The 21,500-nt window shown below is 43.1% G+C and overlaps 1 protein-coding gene across 5 annotated transcripts in view; it reads left to right on the forward strand.

The window, feature by feature from the left end:
• eif4e2 (eukaryotic translation initiation factor 4E family member 2) overlaps positions 1–21,500 on the forward strand; it is a 69,224-nt gene that overhangs the window by 40,894 nt on the left and 6,830 nt on the right. For 3 of the 5 annotated variants that reach the window (XR_005462830.1, XM_038815881.1, XM_038815882.1), the window contains exon 7: positions 12,128–12,201. Coding sequence is in view for 4 of the 5 variants with exons in the window: in XM_038815881.1 (XP_038671809.1) it covers positions 12,128–12,167 (40 nt within the window). In the remaining variant the exon portion in view is untranslated. Of the gene's footprint in view, positions 1–12,127; positions 13,340–21,500 lie in introns of those variants that run through there. The other 2 variants (XM_038815880.1, XM_038815883.1) reach the window with 1 other exon arrangement.

A 21,500-nucleotide genomic window follows, 5' to 3' on the forward strand; every position in this document is an offset into this window, starting at 1 on the left:
ATAGAAACAACATGCAGAGGTACGGGGGAAAGGCAGTGGAATGGCATTAAGTCATGTGTATTTCTGTCACACTCACCACAGACGCTGCCAGTCCTGAGTTTTTCCAGCATTTTATGGTTTTATTTAAACTTCCCAGCATCTGCAGTATTTTGCTTTTGTTTTAGCATTCTGGGTGCACCTTCACCATGCAGACTGCCATGGTTCACTAAGAAAGTCAAATTGTTTGTGGTTCAGATTATTCTCTCTCCTCCTGATAATCTACCAACACTTGATGTCCAGAGTGGGAAGAGTGTCCTGCAGTCAGATTTGCAGTGAAGCAAACTGAGAGCAGTGCCCTGCATTGCATTCAGCATTGCAGTAAAGCAAGCTGAGAAGAGTGCTGCAGTCAGGATCAGAGTGAAGGGCTCTAGGAAGAGTGTCGTGCAGTCACTATCGCAGTGGCGCAGTCTGGGAACCTGCTGATTGGTAAGTAGGAACTGGTGAGTATCTATTTTATCATTTAATAGCCGAACAAGGCCCTTAGTGTTACTGTATTAATCTTCTCAAACCTGGAAGAAGCAAGGGGAGTGATCTAAGGGCAAGTCATTGCAGGACAGCTTGGCCATGTGGAATGCTCCTCCTGTGCAATTTGGAATCCAGGGACACTTCCAGCGTCCAGGATGAACATGGGTATAGGAAGTATCATCAGTTGCAGCTAATGGAAATCCATGCATCCGAACTGGAGCAGCTGCTAGAGTCATTCTGGAGCATCTGTGAGGCTGAGATTTTCATGGTTAGCACATTTAGAGAGGTGGTCACAGGCAGAAAGGGAATGGGTGACTGCCAGGCTGAGTAGAGTTGGGCATATAGTGCAGGAGTCCCCTGGGGCCAAACCCCTCTCAAACAGATATACTGCTTTGTATACTGTTGGGGGTAATGACTTCTCAGGGGAATGCGGTGAAAGCCAAGTCCATGACACCACAGGTGGTTCAACTGCGCTGACGGAGAGGAAATGAGGGGTAGGGCTATAATGATGGGGGATTTAATTGTAAAGGCAACAGATAGGTGTTTCTGTGGCCACAAAATGATCCTAGAATGGGAGGATAGGTAGGATGAATGTGTGGCTAGAGAGGTGGTGTAGGAGGATGGGATCCAGATTTCTGAGGCATTGGGACAGATTCTGTACAAACTGGATGGGTTACACCCCAACAAGAATGGGACCATATCTTTGCAGCGGTATTTGATAGTGCTGTTGGGGAGGCTTTAAACTAGTATAGCAAGGAGGGGGTTGAGCAGGGAATTAGAGGAGATGGAAACTGGATTAGAACCAAAAGGCAGAAAAAGTGAAAGCAAAAGAGGAAGACATGGAAATAAATGGCAAAAAAACACAACATGGCTCTATTGCCCTTTGAGATGCGCTTAGTGTAAGGAAAAGTGGTAGAATTGTGTTCTGTATCTTAATACATGTCGCATCAAAAACAAGATAAATGAACTGACGGCATAAATAGAATTAAATGGATATGATCTGATAGCTAATGCTTGAGTTGCAAGGAGATCAAAGTTGGGAAATCAATATTCAGGATTATTTGACGTTTAGGAAGATCAGGCGGGAACAAAAAAACAGAAAGATGGTTGGGTAGCTCTGCTAATAAGAGGAAATAAGTGCCGTTCTGAGGGACGATCTAGGCTCATGGAATCAATTTGGGTGGAAATAACAAATACCAGAGGAAGGAAGATGTTGGTAGGTGTATTGTATAGTCCCCCAAAGCATAGCCACATTATAGGAAAGAGTTTACATCAAGAAATAACAAATGTATGTAAAAAAAAAAAACATTGTATTAATCATGCACGACTTTAATTTTCATATAATTGGGCTAATCAAATTGGAAATGGCAGCCAAGGGAATGAATTCATAGAGTGCATTTGGGATGGTTTCTTGGAGGATACCACAAGCATCTCAGAAATAGTAAAAAATACGGGGGAGGAAATAAACACATCACCAGAGAATTTCTTTAGGTAAATAAATTGAGTTAAAGGCTGGCAAGTCCCTTGAACCTGATGGTTTACACTCCAGGATCTTAACGGCGATAGCTACAAAGATCATGAATGCATTGGTAGCCATTTACTAAAATTCCTTGAATTCTGGAACTGCCAAAGGATTGGAAAACTTCTAATGTGGTATCTTTGTTCAAAAAGGGAAGGAGGCAAAATGCAGGAAATTACAGGTCAGTTAGTCCAACTTCAGTTATTGGAAAAATATTACAATCTATTATTAAGAAGCAAATTCAATTTGGAAGGGGTGGAGCAGTGGTTAGCACTGCTGCCTACTGCGATGAGGACCCAGGTTCGATCAATGCCCTGGGTCGCTGTCTGAATCATCGAGTTTACAGTGCAGAAGGAGGCCATTCGGCCTATCAGTCTGCACCGGCTCTTGGAAAGAGCACCCTACCCAAGCCCACGCCTCCATCCTATCACCATAACCCAGCAACCCCACCCAACGCTAAGGGCAATTTTGGATACTAAGCGCAATTTAGCATGGCCAATCCACCTAACCTGCACATCTTTGGACTGTGGGAGAAAACCGGAGCACCCGTAGGACACCCACGCACACACATGGAGAATCTCATTTCCGCCCCTCTTCAGGTCAATGTGGCTTTTAAATCCTATTACTGTAATCTTTATAGATCAGAGACCCCTGCAAATGAATAGGTCATGTCTTAACTTTCTGGACAGTTTACCCGTCCCAACTGTCAAGGTGGATATGTGCTATGAGTTGGACTCCCTGTTACGGCCTGATGAGATTTTAAAATGTATTGGGCTGATGCAGTCTGGCAAGGCCCCTGGCTGGGATGGCTTTCCAAGCAAATTTTACAAGGAGTTCTCAGAACAGCTCGCACCTTTATTATTGGACATGTTCAATTGAATCCCTATCCCAGGGATCATTATCACCGACCCTCGCTTAAGTCTCTATTCCCTTCCCCTTAAGAGGAACAAGGACCCAAAGGAGTGCAGTTCAAATAGAACATAGAACAGTACAGCACAGAACAGGCCCTTCGGCCCTCGATGTTGTGCCGAGCAATGATCACCCTACTCAAACCCACGTATCCACCCCATACCCCCCACCTTACTTTTAGGACACTACGGGCAATTTAGCATTGCCAATCCACCTAACCCGCACATCTTTGGACTGTGGGAGGAAACCGGAGCACCCGGAGGAAACCCACGCACACACGGGGAGGACGTGCAGACTCCGCACAGACAGTGACCCAGCTGGGAACTGAACCTGGGACTCTGGAGCTGTGAAGCATTTATGCTAACCACCATGCTACCGTGCTGCCCTAAACCTCATACTTTTGAATGCTGATGTCAAACTGCTTGCTAAGGTTCTGGCGCTCCAGTTTGAGCCTTGCCTCCTTCATATAATTTTGGAGAATCAAAACAGGCATCATGAAGGGCTGACAGTTGTCAGCCAATATACGTCACCTTCTAAATGCCATCCTTTCCCCCTCCCCAGTACCTGAACCTGAAGTATATCTTTTGATGGTGAAAAGGAATTTGATAGTGGTTTGGGAATATCTATTTGAGATTCTCTAGAGATTTGGTTTTAACCATAAATTTGCTTCTTGGATTTGCTTTTTATATAATGCCCCTACGGCCAGTGTTAATACCAACACTCTGTACTCAGGTTACCTTTCCCTTGAATAGGGGCACTAGAGATGGGCTACTTACTCTTTCCACTTCTGTTCGCCTTGGCTATAGAGCTGCTCTCTAATGTGTTGAGGTCCTCTAGTCATTGGAGGGGTATTACTTGAGATGGGGTGGAGCATTGGGTATCTCTCTATGCAGGTGACCTACTTATATATATTACGGACCAATTTGCTCCATCGACGGCACAATGAAGTTGCTTCACTTTCGGCTCTGGGTATAAATTGAATCTAGGCAAGAGTGAATGTTTCCCGTCTCACTGAGGCCAATTGGGGATGTTACCTTTCCGCCTCTCTAATACAAACCTTCATTATCTGGGGGGCCTGGTGGCCCATGGGCCTCACTTCATAAGTTGAATTACTCAAGCCAAATTAATAGTGTTAAAAGAGACATACAGAGGTGGAACAACCTTCCTCTATCTTTGACGGGCAGGATTCAAACAATTAAAATGTACATACTCCCAAAGTTTTTCTTTTTCTTTCAATGTCTTCCTATTTTGTTGCCCAAATCCTTTTTTTTTAATCAAGGTTAACAAATTGATATCTGCTTTTATTTGGGTGGGTAAGAATCCCAGAATATGTACCATTCTGCTCCCAAAGGGATAGTCTGGTCCTCCCCAATTTGTTTTTATAACTGGGCTGCTAACAGCCAAAATATTTTGTTATAGGACAGTGACCCTAATTCTATTTGGGGACAAATGGAGGCTCGCTCCTGCTCTACTTCTATTCTCCTTGCCATAGTCTCTGCACTATTGCCTTTTTCTCTTGCTAGATTTTCGTCAAACACGGTGGTGGTCTCCCCTCTTGAGATTTAGAAATAGCTTCAACAACACCTCATGCTTCTTTCCCCGACTTCGCTAGCCCCTATTTGTAACAATTACCTTTTTCTACCTCCTGGTTCGGACCCAACATTTAAATCTTGGAAAGTGAAGCATCTGGAGCATTTTGGGGCGCCTGTTCATGGAGGGGAGATTTACAGGTTTTGGGGAGTTGGCTGACAAATTTCAGCTACCCAACTCCAGCCTTTTTTTATTATTTTCAAGTTTGTGACTTCTCACCTATGGCTTCTCCAGCCTTTCATTCGGCGCCACCTTCTTCCTTGCTGAACAGGATTCTTTCCTTGCCTCGGCATGGCGAAGGGGCTATTTCGGTCCTGCATGGCCATATTCTTGCGTCGGATCTCTCCCTGTTAAATGGGGTGAGGGCAAAATGGAAAAGTGAATTGGCCCTACACCTACGAGTGAGGTTGGGAGGACGGCCCTTCACAGGGTCAATTCCACGTCCTCGTGTGCCAGGTTGAGCCTAATTCAGTTTAAGGTGTTACACAGGGTGCACTTGACTAGGGCAAGGCTTTTTCCCAAATAGGTGTGATCACTGTTCTCTTGGTCCGGCTTGCCACACGCATATGTTCTGGACTTGCCCCAAACTCTTAGGCTTCTGGGCTTCCTTCTTTAGTACCATGTTGGAGAAACTCCATTTGGATTTAGACCCATGTCTGCTGGTATCCATATTTGGGGTGTCGGATTCACCAGTGATTCAGTCTGGGTACATTATCCCATCCCCTGGGTGCTGTGTGTGTGGTGTTGACTCCCACACAGTGTCTGAGCATCAAAGTACGATCGGAATGCTAGGCAATAACTCCCACATGCTGCATGGCCAGCCTACCCACTGGAACCCATTTGGCATGTGTCAAGTGCTCACTTAACCACGATTGCCAATTCCCAATAGCAATTGCCTTCAGCCATGCAGCCAGAGGCCTCAGCAGTCGGTGGGGTTTATGGGTGATCGGTGGGGCAACCGAGCAGGGACAGGGTTTGCCCCCGGAATGGGGTTGGAATCCAAGGGTTGTCATGGTGGTGCTGCGAGCGATTGCCCACCCCTGTGGAGGGTCCACCACTCCCGCGAAGCACTGAGGTGGCAAGCCCAGTGCCCAATGTCTCTTTACTTGTGAGCAAAGATTGCTACTCACCTCGGCTCCACACAAACCCTTCCGTCAGGTTCACGTTTTTAAAAAGGAATACTAATCGGCGATAGCATGAGCACTTGTTGGGAAGGCTGGTGAATGATAGTAGGCTGTTGGATGATGGGTGGCTCTCGTTAATTGTATGGAAATGGGGCTTAAGTGGTGATAATTGGTTTCTCGGCACGCTACAGCCAGATTCCGAATTTGCCTACGGAAGCTGGCCGGTTACATTTCAAATTGCTGCCTGACGCGGTTCCCGTTTTTGGTGGCTCCCGCTATTCGCCGGCCTCGTTATGCTTAAGTGTGAGTATAAGGACGCTGGAAGATCGCACCCTTATTCTAGCTGGATTTTTCTTGCAGAGAGCCACACTGGATTAATGGCGGCCTTCTGTGTTGTAACCATCCCATGATTTGTTTCTGTGATTCTATCTGGAATTCATAGGGTAGAATTGGATCAGTGGGATTGTGTTCGATCATAAATATTTAACTGCTTTTCTATTTGAGAAACATGAAACATTTTATTTCATTCTATTTTGGAACTGCAGGTTTTATTATGATATTTCTTTTCTTTAATGATTTAAATGTTGCTAATTGTATTTTATAAGAACACCGAAAACAGGCCCTGCAATGAACCATCTGTTCTTTCTCAAGTTAGGCAGAAAAATGAAACTGTTTATCCTGACACTTTACATGTGTTACTTGTGTTAGGATTCTCACAGCAGAGCAAAAGCAATGGGACTGATGCCAATAGTGAGAGGAGTTTCCTGGGTCTGCAGTTTAGCGCATCGAGAATAGTTGTCCCCATTATATTTCCCAGTTGGATAATCTGCAGAGCACAATGAAAGAATTTGCAAAGTTCTAATGCCTCGAAATTTAATGACATACCTATCTTCAGCTCTTATTTTAAAATATTGCAATTATTTTAGTTATTTACAAAGAAAACAATGTTTATTCTGTGCATTTATTTAGTGCTCCTTTATTTTCTAAAAGTCATCTCATACTGTGTAGTATTATGTAGTTTTGTGTGACTGCCCAGCATAAATATCTGGAGTTGTGTGTGTCTTGGAATCATTTAAATGCTGGTAAATGATCACCAAAACCAGTAATTTGTTCAAGCTATTCTATATGAAAATACAACATTCTTGCTATATAATTCAGTAGAGGTTAGAATTGAGGATAGGATGTATGTAAATTAAATTAATTTACTTGAATGCTCAACTACAGTACTTTAACGGTATTACCCTAGTCCCCTTTGAGATTGCATTAAGTCATTCGATCTGATAAATGCCTTATATTTGTTGGAATAACCAAACAAACCAATGTATATTTTTTAACTGCTGCCCTTTGATTAGAGGGTCATGGTGTAAACTCCAGCTTGACCCTCATCAGTTCATATCCAATTTTTGAACAAAGTCTTATCAAAATGCATTCCCACCTTTGGCCCAATGGAAGTCAGAGAACCGAATTGCTATATTTTACAGTTCCGGCTTTCCTAAAGCCACAAGAGTAATAAGTTCAGGTAGTTTCACCTTGCAATCAATCAGCCCATTGAAGCTATCCGTAATAACTTGAGAGAGAGAAAAAAACCTGCTTCTACTCGCATTGAGCTTTCCAGAATTTAACATATCATGTGCTATCAATTAGTAACAACATATCCTAATTATTTTATCTTCCACATATGATTGCATCAAGTCTGTCACCCGACAGGAATAAATTGTCGGGTTGATTGTCCATTTTGAGTTTTGGATAAGCCATGCAATGTCTCAGTGTAAAATGCTACGGTATGATCTTCACCTGCATTCTTTTTTCTTGTTTTCGGCAACAGCATCTCGCTGTTCAACCAGAAAAAGGTGGTAGTGCTTTAGAATTATGAATTTCTTTATGATTTTATTTCTAACTAACTTGCAATAATATCTTTATTATTTGTTTGCAGTTTTTTTTGTTCAAGTTATTTTGACCAGGTTGAAATTTATTTTGGGAATCGTCTCTTGAGTTCTCGAGAACAGTACTTGTTCTGCTTCTGGTAATAAATAATTCTTATGTCCCCAAAGAACAACACTTTGCTCAAAAAGGCTCGTACTTGTAAAATACCAGGGCTCATTCTCCGTTTCACTTTCATCCTTGTTGAATGAGATATTATAAGTTCATAAGATAAAGGAGCAGAGTTAGGCCATTCAGTCTATCGAGTCTACTTTGCCATTCTATCATGGCTGATATGTTCCTCATCTGTTACCTACAGACCAAGAGCTGGATTGCAAAATCAGCCAGAGCACCTCCTTCCTAGGAGCAGGAGTAGGCAATTTAGCTTCTCGAGCCTAAACACCTTCAATGTGATCATGGCTGATACCATCATGGTCTCAACTCCACTGTCCGGCCCGTTCTCCGTAACCCTTCAACCCATTACAAATTAAAAATCTGTCTAACTCCTCAAATTTACTCACTCATGCATCCACCGCACTCTGGGGTAGCGAATTCCACAGATTCACAACCCTTTGGGAGATATAGTTTCTCCTCAAGTCTGTTTTAAATTTGCTACCTCTTATTCTAAGATTATAACCTTGTTTTACAATGTCCTGCATGAGGAAGCATCTGCTCTACATCTACTTTATCCATACCTTTTAGCATCCTGTATACCTTAATTAGATCTCCCCTCATTCTTCTAAACTCCAGAGAATATAGGCCTAAACTGTTCAATCTTTCCTCATACAAGAAACCCCTCATCTCTGGAATCAATGTAGTGAACTTCCTCCCATGAGGGGACCCAAAAATACACAATACTCCAGGTGCAGTCTTACCAATGCCTTGTATCAACAACACTTCCTTACCATTATTCTCCATTCCTTTTGCTCTAAATGCCAGCATTCCATTTGCTTTCCTTATCTGCTGCACCTGTATGCTGGTTTTCTGTGACTCGTGCATGAGGACACCCAGATCCCTCTGCACCAGAGCACCCCAAAGTCTCTCCCCGTTTCGATAATAAGTTGCCTTTCCATTTTTTTCCGACCAAAATGCATGACCTCGCACTTATCCACGTTAAACTCCATCTGCCACATTTTGGCCCACTCTCCTAACCTATCTATATCCATTTATAAGGTTCCTATTTCCTCATTGCAACTTACTGTCTGCGAATTTGGCTACAGAACCTTCGATCCCTATATCCAAGTCGTTAATATAGATTGTAAATAGCTGGGGCCCAAGAACTGAACCCTGTGGAACCCCACTAGTTACATTTTGCCATCCAGACAAAGACTCATTTATGTCAATTCTCTGTCTCCTGTTTGTCAGCTGGTCTTTTATCCAAGCTAATAAGTTACCTCTAATCCCATGTGATCTCACCTTGTTAATTAACCTTCTGGTCGGCACTTTAGGAAATGCCTTCCGGAAGTCCAGATTTACTACATCTACAGGATCCCCATTATGTACTTTGCTTGTTATATCTTCAAAGAACTCTAGAAAATTAGTCAAACATGATTTGCCCGTCATAAAACCATGCTGTCTGATGGATAGTGTTTTGGCTTTCCAAATCTCATGATATTACATCCATGATAATTGATTCTGACTTGGGGGATTTAAAGCTGGAGTACCAGCACATCTTTGTGTTACCCCAGCTATGATATCCCAGAACTATAACTATTATTACAGAAGTTATGGGCCAAGACACTTTACTTCTAGTTTAATAGCTCATGCTCACTGCAGCTCTTTTGCACCCTGTATGTTCTCCTTGGACCTCAAATTTATTTTCTATTATCTCCTGTCTCTTCTTTTGCATGGTAAGTAAATGAACTTTGTACCTGTGATCATTGTCAATTTATGACATTGAGTTTAATTTGTCATTGCAAATATTTCTGTGTAATTGTTTCAAGAGTTTAATTTATTCCACAAATACATTTCTCTGATTGCTTAATGTGAATTTTATTGCATTTTTCTTTTATCGTCCTGTACACTAGACATACAAGTGACATTTTTTGAAATAATTGCCTTGTTAATATTGGCTGAAACTGTTACTGATGGCCAAAAAAATATTGTGATGAGGGTAGTGAAACATATTTCTTATATCATGTCAGTAATCCAAGTAAAATAAAAACTTATTGTACTTGGGACCTACGTTTTAAAATCATGCTTCATTGACTTATATTCATAACTACTTGGAGCAACCTCCGTATCCTCTCTCAAATTACTAAAATCAATGTTCTGAAGAGGTTGCGTTCGAAGAATAGTTCCAGTACACAAGGAAGTCAATCGAGTCAGTACTGGCTATCTGAAGGAGCAATTTGGTTCATGCCACCCCCTTTTTTTTCAGATAATAATTCAATTCCCTTTGGAAAGCTTTAATTGGCCCTGCTTCTACCAGTCTCATGCAGAACATTGCAGGTCTGCATGAAAATGTTTATCCGTATCGCCATTGCTTTTTCCAATTATCATCTGTGCCTTCTGGTTCTCGATCCTTCAACCAATAAGAACAGTTTCTCCCTATCTCTACTGTCCGTACCCCTCGTGATTTTGAATACCTCTATCAAATTTCCTCCAAGGATAACAGTCCCAATCTTTCTACATAACTGCAGTTCCTCATCCCTGGAACCATTGTGAATCCTTTGAGCACCCTCTAGTAGCTTCACATCCCTTCTAATGACTGGTGCCCAAACTGGACGCTATACTTCAGTTGAGTTCACACCATGTCCTATACAGATTTAACACAACCTCCTTGGCTTTTGTACTCTATGCCTATGTTGATGAAGCCCAGGGTGATTTGTGTTATTTTATTTTTTTTAATATAATTTTTATTGGAATTTTTTACAGAAAATATAAAACATAACGACAAACAATGAAATGCAACAAAATAACCCATAATAACTGTGACACCCCCAGACCGTATCGGCGCATGTATCACATCCCCCCACCCCCCCAACCCTAATGAACAACAAAAGAACTTTAAAAATATTAAAATTAAATAAACAAACATAGTCATTGTCGGCCCCCCCCCTTTTCCCTCCCCTTTTCCCTCCCTGGGTTGCTGCTGCTGCTGTCCCTGTACCCTATCGTTGAGCCAGAAAGTCGAGAAAAGGCTGCCACCGCCTAAAGAACCCTTGTACCGACCCTCTCAGGGCAAATTTGACCTTCTCTAGCTTAATGAAACCCGCCATGTCATTGATCCAGGTCTCCTCGCTTGGGGGCCTCGCATCCTTCCATTGTAGCAAGATCCTCTGATTTGTGTTATTAACCGCCCCCTCAACCTGTCCTACCATCTGCAAACAATGGATCAAAGGTGATTTCAATAAACAAATGATTCATGCAGTTTGTGGAGTGTATGTGAATTAGAAAGTAGGAAAGATTACTTCCCTTTTTAGGATATGGTGTTCCGCTTTCTTTCTGTGCAATTTATCTCGCACATACATTAGAACATAGAACAGTACAGCACAGAACAGGCCCTTCGGCCCTCAATGTTGTGCCGAGCCATGATCACCCTACTCAAACCCACGTATCCACCCTATACCCATAACCCAACAACCCCCCCCTTAACCTTACTTTTATTAGGACACTACGGGCAATTTAGCATGGCCAATCCACCTAACCCGCACATCTTTGGACTGTGGGAGGAAACCGGAGCACCCGGAGGAAACCCACGCACACAGGGGGAGGACGTGCAGACTCCACACAGTGGGGCAGATTATATTACTCTGGCTCGGTTCAGTAGTATGTGAAGGATAGATTATATGGAAATCGTAAGGAAGATAATTCTAAAGGGGGTTACTTTCTATTCCTTTAGTATTGCTAAAACACTTGGATAATTGGAACTTACTTTATATTGGACTTAATTCTATCTGATTCTTCTAGTCTTAACGTATAGAACACATGATTGTAATTTGTTGCTAACAGTACCTGTCAAAAATAAAGTGTAAAGCTGATTGATGGATATAAGTTTTTCTTGCAAAAACTATAGTACAATTCTATAATGTCCATAATAATGAAATTCACTCAATTTGCAATGCAGAGTATAAAATGGTGAATAAAATACAACACAGTACTGTGCATTTCTTAATTCATAACACCTTTGGAATAAAGTCATTATAATGTTCTTTTTGTGGAATAAAGTTAGTTGCATAGTGTTCTGGAAACTATTAACAATACATTTAGCAGAGATTGAATTGGTTTATTTTTGTACATGGGGTATAATGAATGCCATAATATTTGTAACTTATTTCCATCAACTGAAATTATGTGCAGACATATGGCGCGAGATTCTCTGGCCTCCCCACGGTGTGTTTCTTGGCGGTGGGAGGTGGCCAGCCATTGGCCAGCAGCGGGTTCTTCTGATCCCACTGCTATCAGTGTGATTTCCCATTGAATCCACCCCAGGCAGCTGGGAAACCAGCAGTGGAGGCAGACCGTCGGCAGGACTGGAAGGCCAGAAGATCTCGCCAGTAGTTTCAACCTAATGTTATTAAATGCACACCATAATATTTTCTCTAATCTTCTTTCACAGAGACAATTCAAGCTTTCGAAATACGAAAATCACGTTATGAGATCTTCATTACACTCCATTTGTTTAGTTGAAAGGTATGCTCTGCTTCATTTTAGAGGAACACCCTCATTGAAAAAGAATTTTTTGGAAAGGAATCATGTTCATTGTCAATCCCAGTTGGGACATTATTATTTCAGGGAAGAATTATTCTGCCATTGGTCAATTATTGTTCTGATAGAATCAAACTTTCCTTTTTATTTTTTTTAAGTCAAGTTGAGTCTCTGATGCTCATATCTCCTATTTCTAAACAATTGTCACGTTTGTTTTGAAATTTGTGAATATTGTAAATGTTTGTATTTCATAGGTACATAAGTATCATAGAGTGGATCGAAGTCATTGGTGGAATTTAATACCTTCCCTGGTGCAAGTTGGTGGTGAGAGGCATTTAATGAGGCGGGACAGTGGGTGGCTCACCATGGGAGACCACGACAAGCAAACTTGTCTGTGATCACTTGCAGGCTCGTAAGGGGGGGGGGGGGGTCAATCCCTTGTTCAGATACATTTGGAGCCTCATCGAGGGACCCAGGTTCAGGAAGGGTTGGGCCTGCTGAGAACCATTTCCCAGCCCTTGCTGCTGACTCTCCTCATCCATGACCTCACACCCCCACCCTGCCATCACTCACCTATGACCTGGGATCCAGTGACAATCCTAGGCCTCAGGTGGACATTGTACCCGCAGCAGCCACCACCTCCCCAGTGGCATTTCTATTCAATATGGGCCAGCAGTTCTCGGCCAGCTGGATTCCTGCCTCAAGGTTCATGAGTCTGGGAAAGGCCCATCACTCTCCAATTAAATGCGTGAGTGGCACTTAATTTGGCGGGCCTCCTTTTAGAGAGGTGACGTAGGTCTCTTTCCAGCTCTGAAGCTGGTGGGTGAGATCCCCATTGTCTCCATTAAATATTACCCAATGAGTCGTCTTGCTGTGTATATAAATTATTGGTTTCTATTTGACTCATGGCATTTTCATATTTTCTCATCTTCCTAATTTATTTTCACTACTTACTTTTACCTTTTTGTTCAGCCTGTTTGATATTTTGCTTTTATAAATAAATGCTACATTTGGGAAAACAATTTTATTTGAAGATGTAAAGGTTTGAATCAGAAGCAAAACTTCACATTATATGTCCGTTTGGTGCTATTTTCAAATAAAGAGCACTTTATGACTGAAAGCATTTCATGTGTTGTGTATTTAATCTGGCTGTCTCCCTTTGTTTGCCATAGCACAAACGTTTGGAATGAGTAAGTTGCACATTGCTTATTGGAGATGATAACCTGTGGCCTTCACAGAGGTATAGGCTGTTTTAAAATCATGGTAAAGATGATATCCAAAGATGTACAATATTGCAAAGATTAGTGATAGGCCTGAGGTTGGGAATATTTAGAAACCAGTTAAGGATGACTTAACCTAAAAGGGAGAAATTGAAGTATGAGTGAAAGCTAGCAAGGAATATTAATAACCGATAATAAACGCTTTTGCAAGTATACAAAATGAACATTGGTTCCTTGGAGGGTTAGGCTGGGGAACTAATAAAGGGAAACAAGGAAATGGTAGACTTTGAACAAGTATTTTGCACCTGGCTTCACGTTAAAAAAATCATGATCCCAAGAATAGTAGAGAAGTGGATGCAAAAGTAAGGGAAGAACAAACTTTAAAAAATCATGATCACTAGAAGAAAAAGTGCTGGGAAAACTAATCGGATGAAATCCCCACGACTGGGTGGCCTGCATCCTCGGGTCTTGAAGGAAGTTGTTGCAGAGATAGTGGATGCATTGGTTGTAATCTTGCAAAATTCCCTAGATTCTAGAAATGTCGCAGAAGGTTAGAAAACTGCAACTATAACACCACTATTCAAGTAACGAGGGTGACAAAGGAAACTATAGGCCAGTTAGTCTAACATTTGTCATTGGGAAAATGCTAGAATCCATTATTAAAGAAGTAGCAACAAGACATTTAGAAAATCATAGTACAATCAAGGAGAGTCATTATGGTTTTGTGAAAGGTAAATTGTGTTTGACAAATTTATTAGAGTTCTTTAAGGATGTAACAAGCAGGGTGGATAAAGGGGCATCAGTAGATGTGGTGTATTTGGATTTCCAAAAGGCATTTAATAAGGTGCCACATGAAAAGATTACGACACAAAATAAGAACTTCTGGTGTTGGGGGTATGGGTAGAGGATTGGTTCATTTAGGAAACAAGAGTTAGGATAAATGGATCATGTTTAGCGTGGCAAATTGTAACTGGAGGAGTGCCACAGGGACCAATTAGTACTCTGGCCTCAACTATTTACAGTTATTAATTGCTTGGATGAAGTGACAGACTATTGTCACCAGATTTGCTGCTAATACAAAGATAGATAGGAAAGCAAGTTGTGAAGAGGATACCAAGAGTCTGCAAGCTGATGGGTTAATGAGTGAGTATAATGTGGGAAAATAAAAGGTTGGCGGGAAGAATAAAATGTGGTGAAGAGGGCGGAATGGTACAGTACAGAGGATTCCGGGTGCCCTTGTACATGAATCACAAAAGGTTAGCATGCAGGTACAGCAAGTGATTAGGAAGGCATGTGAAATGTTTGCCACAAAGGGAAGGGAGTAAAACAGTATTGCCCATCCCTAATTGCCCTTGAGGGGTCAGTTAATTGTCGACCACATTGTTGTGGGTCTGGAGCTACATATAGACCAGACCAGGTAAGGGTGACAGATTTCCTTCCCTAAAGGACATTAGTGAACCAGATGGGTTTTTAGACAATTGACAATGGTTTCATGGTCATCATTAAACTTTTAGTTCCACCTATTTTATTGAATTCAAATTCCACCGTCTGCTGTGGCAGGATTTCAACCCGGGTCCCCAGAGCATTACTCTGGATTGCATCAAATTATGATGTCTATTGCAGCACAAAACACTTTATTGCTAATAGTCATTTTTAAGGCAACAAAAGACATCCCTCAAAAGCTGAATTATAGTTTGGCCCACAACTTCTGATCAGAGTGTGAACCCCATGTCTGGCATTGATCGGACAGAAAACCATTGGTGGCAGGGGGGAATTGTAATGCTGTGGATACTAGCTGAAGGCATTATTACCCAGAAGTTAAGAGTAGGATTTTTCTTTCTAATGTTACAATACTAGCTCGGTAGATTGTAACTTTTATTTTTTTATTTGGAGACCTTAATGAAGTCACAGGAATGCCGATAAACTTTTAACAAAAGAATAAAACATTTATTGAACAAGGAAAGATTAACTATAATGTACTACTTCTTCATCCTGGTTATACCTTTATAGATATACACATATTTATAATGATGACACAAGTCGCAAAATATATTTTGTACTCCATATTCTCAGTAAGTATACAGCCCATATAAACCAATAGGCAAAATGTGGTCAGACACACCAAACTGAAACCAAGTGACATGCCACCCAAAACAACTTTAGTGGATTTCTCAACAAACCCCTCCGGATGCCTGTCACACTGAGCCAACTAGTCTCATTGGAACTCTTGACTTTCCAAACTCCACGCTCGAAGGACAGACTTTGGAATCGTCTCCCACACAATGCTTCATCTCTGATGCCTTAACCAAGATTTCATCTGGATTTTACATCCAGATTTCAACCACCTTTCGGTATTCCTCTGCCCTGGACCCAACCAAGCCAACAGAAGACTACTGCCTCGCAGGCTGTGTAAAGGCATCACAAACCTTAGGATTACTTCAGATATCTGGCTTCTCACTAGCTGACCTTTCCAAATGTGCACCTTGCAGATCTCTGCCTTTAACTGGGAGCCCCTTTCTGCTCTTTTAACTTCAGTGAACAGTACCTTTGTTGCTCTGTTTCGGTCCCAACAGCGTCGCCAATACTGTGGGTATTTCTATTTATCTTAGTGAACCACAAGCCTTCCCTTATATAGATCAAATGACCACACAACCAGTTAGTTAGTTCAAAAGATGGTTTATTTACATACGCAAGAGTTATCTCAACATGCAAACACGATATCTACCACGAATTAAATTACACCTATCAGCTACAATAACCTATACTTAACTTCAGGGCGACTGGCACTGTGCAAATGGATACGGCCTTTATCTGGATTCAGTTGGCTGGTTCGAAGAAAGTGGCTCTGTCTGCTGGGCTCATCCATCAGGTAGTGATCGTTGGCCGTTCCTGGCTGGCTGTTCCTGCTGCAATTGGGTTGGCACAGGCCGGATCCAAAAGAGCCAGAACACATGGCTGTGCTCTCTTTTATCCCTCTGGGATTTCGCACTCTTTGAGGCGGTCCTTAACCTTGGACCCAGTAGTTCGACGGCTCTGATCACTGTCTTTGATTTCAGCCAATAAAGGGGTGCCTTGGTGGTTGGGCGGGTCCTTAGCGGTTATTGACCTTGGCGGTTGTGCTTTTTGAGTAAGGGGAGTGGCGCCAATCAGTCTGTGGCTGTACCAGTTGCTTGATTCGAGTTCTATTGTCCTGGGAAAATGGGCCATTAAAATCCAAACGAGCGGGGGTTTCGATCCGGTCGGGGTACATGTGTTTTAGATACACATAGGCTCTGTATCTGTTGGCGTCCTGGGTTGGCCATAATTCCCATGGTCCTTTGCAGGTGGCCATTTTAGATGGCTACATTCCGTCCTTTTGATCCTGAACGCGAAGCGTGGTAGATCACACTATTGATCCCTGTTCATCCTTGGTGGACCGGTCACCCTTAGTCAAGGCAATGATCTACTTTATCTTATGGTTTGGGACATTTACCTAATATTCCATTAATACATTCATAAATTAATTCATCTCTAACAGTTACTATAATTGAGGTCACTATAAAACATTAAATTTATCCACACAGTTGATCTCCAGCTTACGCTATCTAAGCTACTCTCATCCTGCTGGTGAATATCAAAGAACTTATCTACAGTACAAAATTTAAAACAGCAGCATTACATTTGTACTTAATCCTAATAAAGTTAGAGGTACATGGTTTATTTTTTAGCAACGATTGTTACATGAGTTCATTTTGTTGAGTTCCAAAGAAGGGGGCTCGGACTGTATATACCAGGGAGTGGGAGGCTTTTGCTCACCATTTACGGAGTCAGAGTGTCTGAATGACACTGCAGATTATTGCAATTACTAGAAGGGCCTCTACTATGTATGAAAGGGGGTTCCATTTGGCAATGTTTTCGCACCAGGTGGGGGTTTCGATGTCTGTCTTTATGTGTGTTGTAGTGTCTGAGCTGGTGGCAGCCTGTTGGGTGGTGTTCAGGGCTGGTGTAGGGTTTGTTACAAAGGTTCGTTGCGCGTGCAGTTGCAGAAGTCCAGCGATGATCCAAACGCATGTCAGCAGTCTTTACTTCATCCTGGGTTTTCTGTTTTCCGGGTGATCCTGGTGGTGCAAGCATAGTATCTGTTATTATCTTTGTTATCTTGTTTTATTAGTCCTTCTCTCCTTACCCGTCATTGTCACCATGTGTGACTCCCTCTTTTTTTTTTTGAAATACCATTTTGGAGAGACAAGAAATGCAAATTTGTAAAGCAGAGAGACTCGCAACTTGTGGTCGATGTGGGGAGTAGTCGGACAATTTCTTCGACCAGACTTTTCTTTACTTGCAACCAGTGGTGGTTGAGGCTTATCTTAACCAGCCAAATTTCAGGGCGGCCAGTTTTATAGACTTTTGTCCCAGGGCTCCGAGGAAGTTCGCATGTAGCAGCGTGTATAGCAGCAGTGATCAACAAACAACTTTGTCATATGTGTAAATAGCATGTGTGGAACGACCAGGGGGTCGCGGGAGGTAAAGGAATGAAGGGGTGAGCGTACAGAATGCTGCAAAATACATTCTTTATACCACAACCAAAGAGAGGGCAGAGAAGGTGAAACTAAGGCCTGCCCAAGGCAATGCAGAGTGTAGAGAACCATTCCAGAGCGTATGAAGTGAAGGGAACATGAGGTGCGTGTGGGCCGCTGCGGGAGAAGAATAGGTGGAATCCCCATGTAGGGCGGGGATCAGTGCCGTTACTCCCTACCTGGGTGGACGGAAAGTTTGTAGTCGTGTGGAAACTTTAAAAAAATAAATTTAGAGTATCCAATTCATTTTTACAATTAAGGGGCAATTTAGCGTGGCCAATCCACCTACCTTGCACATCTTTTGAGTTGTGGGGGCGAAACCCACGCAAACACGGTTTGAATGTGCAAACTCCACACGGGCAGTGACCCAGAGTCTGGATCGAACCTGGAACCTCAGCGCCGGGAGACTGCAGAGCTACCACTGCGCCACCGTGCTGCTTTGTCGTGTGGAAACTTGTCATAAAGACTGAGAGAACAGTGATCTGTTTCTCAATAAACATGTGCCTTTAACTGACATTCGGTTTCGTACCCTCGAATCAGAAAAGTAATTTTGTGTCGGGCGACATGAATTAAAACCATGTGGTAGAAGAAGGAAAAAGGCAGGCAGGCTCCATCAGAACTTTGGACACCTTAATACTTAGGCGGTATCTCTTTCTCATCATCTGGACACCTCTGGGTTCTGTACCAAATAGTGTTGTAAAAGCATTACCGAAATGAAAATCAGTATCTGAATCATCACCACCTCCCGGTTGCCAGACTTATGTATGCCGTTTCTGTGCCTGGGCCGCGTGGGTCCTCGGATGGTCCGAATCGTCGTGCCTTACTAGTCTGCAAGAGTTGTCTCGATGCCAAAGAGGGGCTTGTTTGTTGTGAGGTGGTGGGAGTGGAGGGCAAGTTACTGTGGTCGGGAGTGGATGTGGCGGTGGCTGGGGGAGGGTATATAGGGAGTCAAAGATGTCTAAGTCATAGTTCCGGGGGCTGGGGTGACTGGGGGCAGAGAGATCGCGCCAGTGTTCAGGGATAGTAATCAAATCCGGAGGCTCTCGCTGTCGTCGGAGTCAAGTTCAAGACGAAAGTCCGTACCTGTGGTGGGGGGGGGAGACAAGTTTGGGTCTGTGGGCGTGGACAAGGGATAAATGCCGGCATGGCTGGGGAGGGATGGCATAGGGGTTGGACTAGGTTGTCGATGGGCGGGGCGTAATTGTCTCCTATTGCCAGAGAGATGTGGTGGGAGTGGCTACATTGTGATCCATAGACTGAGTTGGTTGATGTGGAACAAACCAATTTTACCGTTGGGGTACGTTATCTTGTACACTGAGGGGATCACTTTGTCTGAAATGGAGTAGGGTCCTGCACATTTGGGGGAGAGGAAAGAGCTGGGGTTGTAAAGTGAAACCATTGCTTGCTGACCGACTGTGTACTCTACGGGTGGATGGTTTTGTCAAAGCAGGCATTACTCTGCTTCTTTCTAGCGCCTAATCGGACAGCTGCAACGAGTTGTGCTGCTTAAAATGTTATCTGTAACGTGTTGGACCGCTTTTTCGTGGGTGAGGGCGGTTACTGTCGGGCTTGCCAGATCGAGGCCTAATAAATATTCAATACCCTTCATGGGCCGTTCAGTTATGAGAGTGTGGGGGGTGAAACCTGTGGAATTGGAAACGGTGTTCCGAATAAACATGAGAGCAAATGGGAGGACTGTGTTCCACGTGGTATTGTTCTGTTGCACCATCTTCCTAATGGTCGCTTTTTAAGTTTTATTCATTCTCTCGACAATGCCACTGGATTGGGGGTGATATGCTATATGAAATTTCTGCCTGATCCAAAAAATTGTTAAAACATTTTGCATGACTCTGCCGGTGAAGTGGGAACCTTGGTCTGAACCAGCATGAGAATATCTGTTTGATCAAAATCTTAGCGGTAGCCTTTGCTGTGTTTGTCTGTGAGGGAAATGCTTCTACCCATTTAGTTAACGTGTCGATTACAACCAGCACGTACTTGAAACTGTTTCTGCAACGGGGAAGGGGACCAATGTAATCGATTTGCAAATTTGTCCAAGGGCCATTCACAGGTCGGGTGTGACATAATTGTCCTTTCTTTGAGTAACATTCAGGACTGTTCTGAGTTCAGATAAGGCAATTTTCACCATAATGGGTTGCATCGCTTTTTAAATCAGGCCACCAACGCAAAGGTCTTAAATGGGCAATGGTATTGTCTATCCACTGATGTCAGTGTCCGTTATGAAATTGGTAGATGAGCTGGTTACTGTCCTGGGTGGGGACCACATAAATTCCGTTTTTTTAAACTATGCCGTCCTGTACCGTCAGTGTGTCCTTCCATTGATCATAGGGGCTGGGAAGGTGCCGTCTAAAACCTGTTTGAGGGTGTCGTCTGCTTTTTGGGATTGAGATAGATCCTCAATATTGGTCTGGGAAACCTGGACTGAGTGTATCGGTTCGCTTTCAGGTGGCTGCCAGAAGTGACCATGGCATGATCCTGCTTTGGCTAAGGCCTTTACATTACCGGGTGGGGAGGAGCGATGATGGCTTCTTACTTTAACGATACCTTATGTGCAATCTGATGCCGGCTTTGACAACGGGGCAGAGGGTTGGGGTTTTCCATCGGCTGAAACAAAACCTCGAGATTCCCACAGGGGCAGGAATTCTGTTAAACTGTTGCACACATATAGGCTGTCGGAGTGTATGTCTGTGGGTGTTGGAACAGAGTCGGGGTGCTGAATTACATAGGCTATGGCTGCGAGTTCTGCTGCTTGTGTACCTAGGTGGCTGGACAATTTTAAAGAGATCTCTTCTAGTGGGCGTCCCTGCGCGTCTTCCACGTAAATTCCACAACCAATAATTCTAACTCCATTTTCGATTGTGGAAGAACCGTCTTAATATATTTTTTAAGTATCGCCTGTGGCTCGGAAATCCTGTGTCTTACTGCCTGCTTGTGGGTGTAGTGACTTTGGGATAAAGGGTCCTCTGTGGTGTTGGGCTGCTATGATCTGGCACTCATGTGGGGTCCCTGCATATTGGAGATTATCGGCCAGAAATGTGTGGTTTTTTGTGCGTTTTACCGTAATGTCCCTGCCCTGTAACAGTAGTGTCCAGCGAACTGCTCTGATTTGGCTGACTGAACCGTCCTTTAATCTACTGTCTAGTAATAGTTGTGTGGGGGTATGCTCGGTCAAGATCATGACTGGGTTGAGGCCTGTGATGTACGCAAAGTACTGTACTTCCCAAAAGACTGCCGTTCGCAGGCTGAGAATCCTTGCTCTACGGGGTCTAATACTCTTGAGGCATAGGCTACGGGTCCTAAGTGATCGTGTCGTTCTTGCAGGAGCACTGCTGATAGGGTTCGGTCGGTGGTTGCTACATCTATGGCACAGGGCAAGTCTGGGTCTGGAACGTGTAAAGCGAGGGCTGTGCCTCGGGTGCGTTTTAAATCGTCAATGGCGTCTGTGTGCTGCGGAAGCCATTCCCATGGTTCTTTTTAAGGAGCTCTGAGA

The sequence above is a fragment of the Scyliorhinus canicula genome, chromosome 13 (genome assembly GCF_902713615.1).
Source record: "Scyliorhinus canicula chromosome 13, sScyCan1.1, whole genome shotgun sequence".
NCBI lineage: Eukaryota > Metazoa > Chordata > Chondrichthyes > Carcharhiniformes > Scyliorhinidae > Scyliorhinus > Scyliorhinus canicula.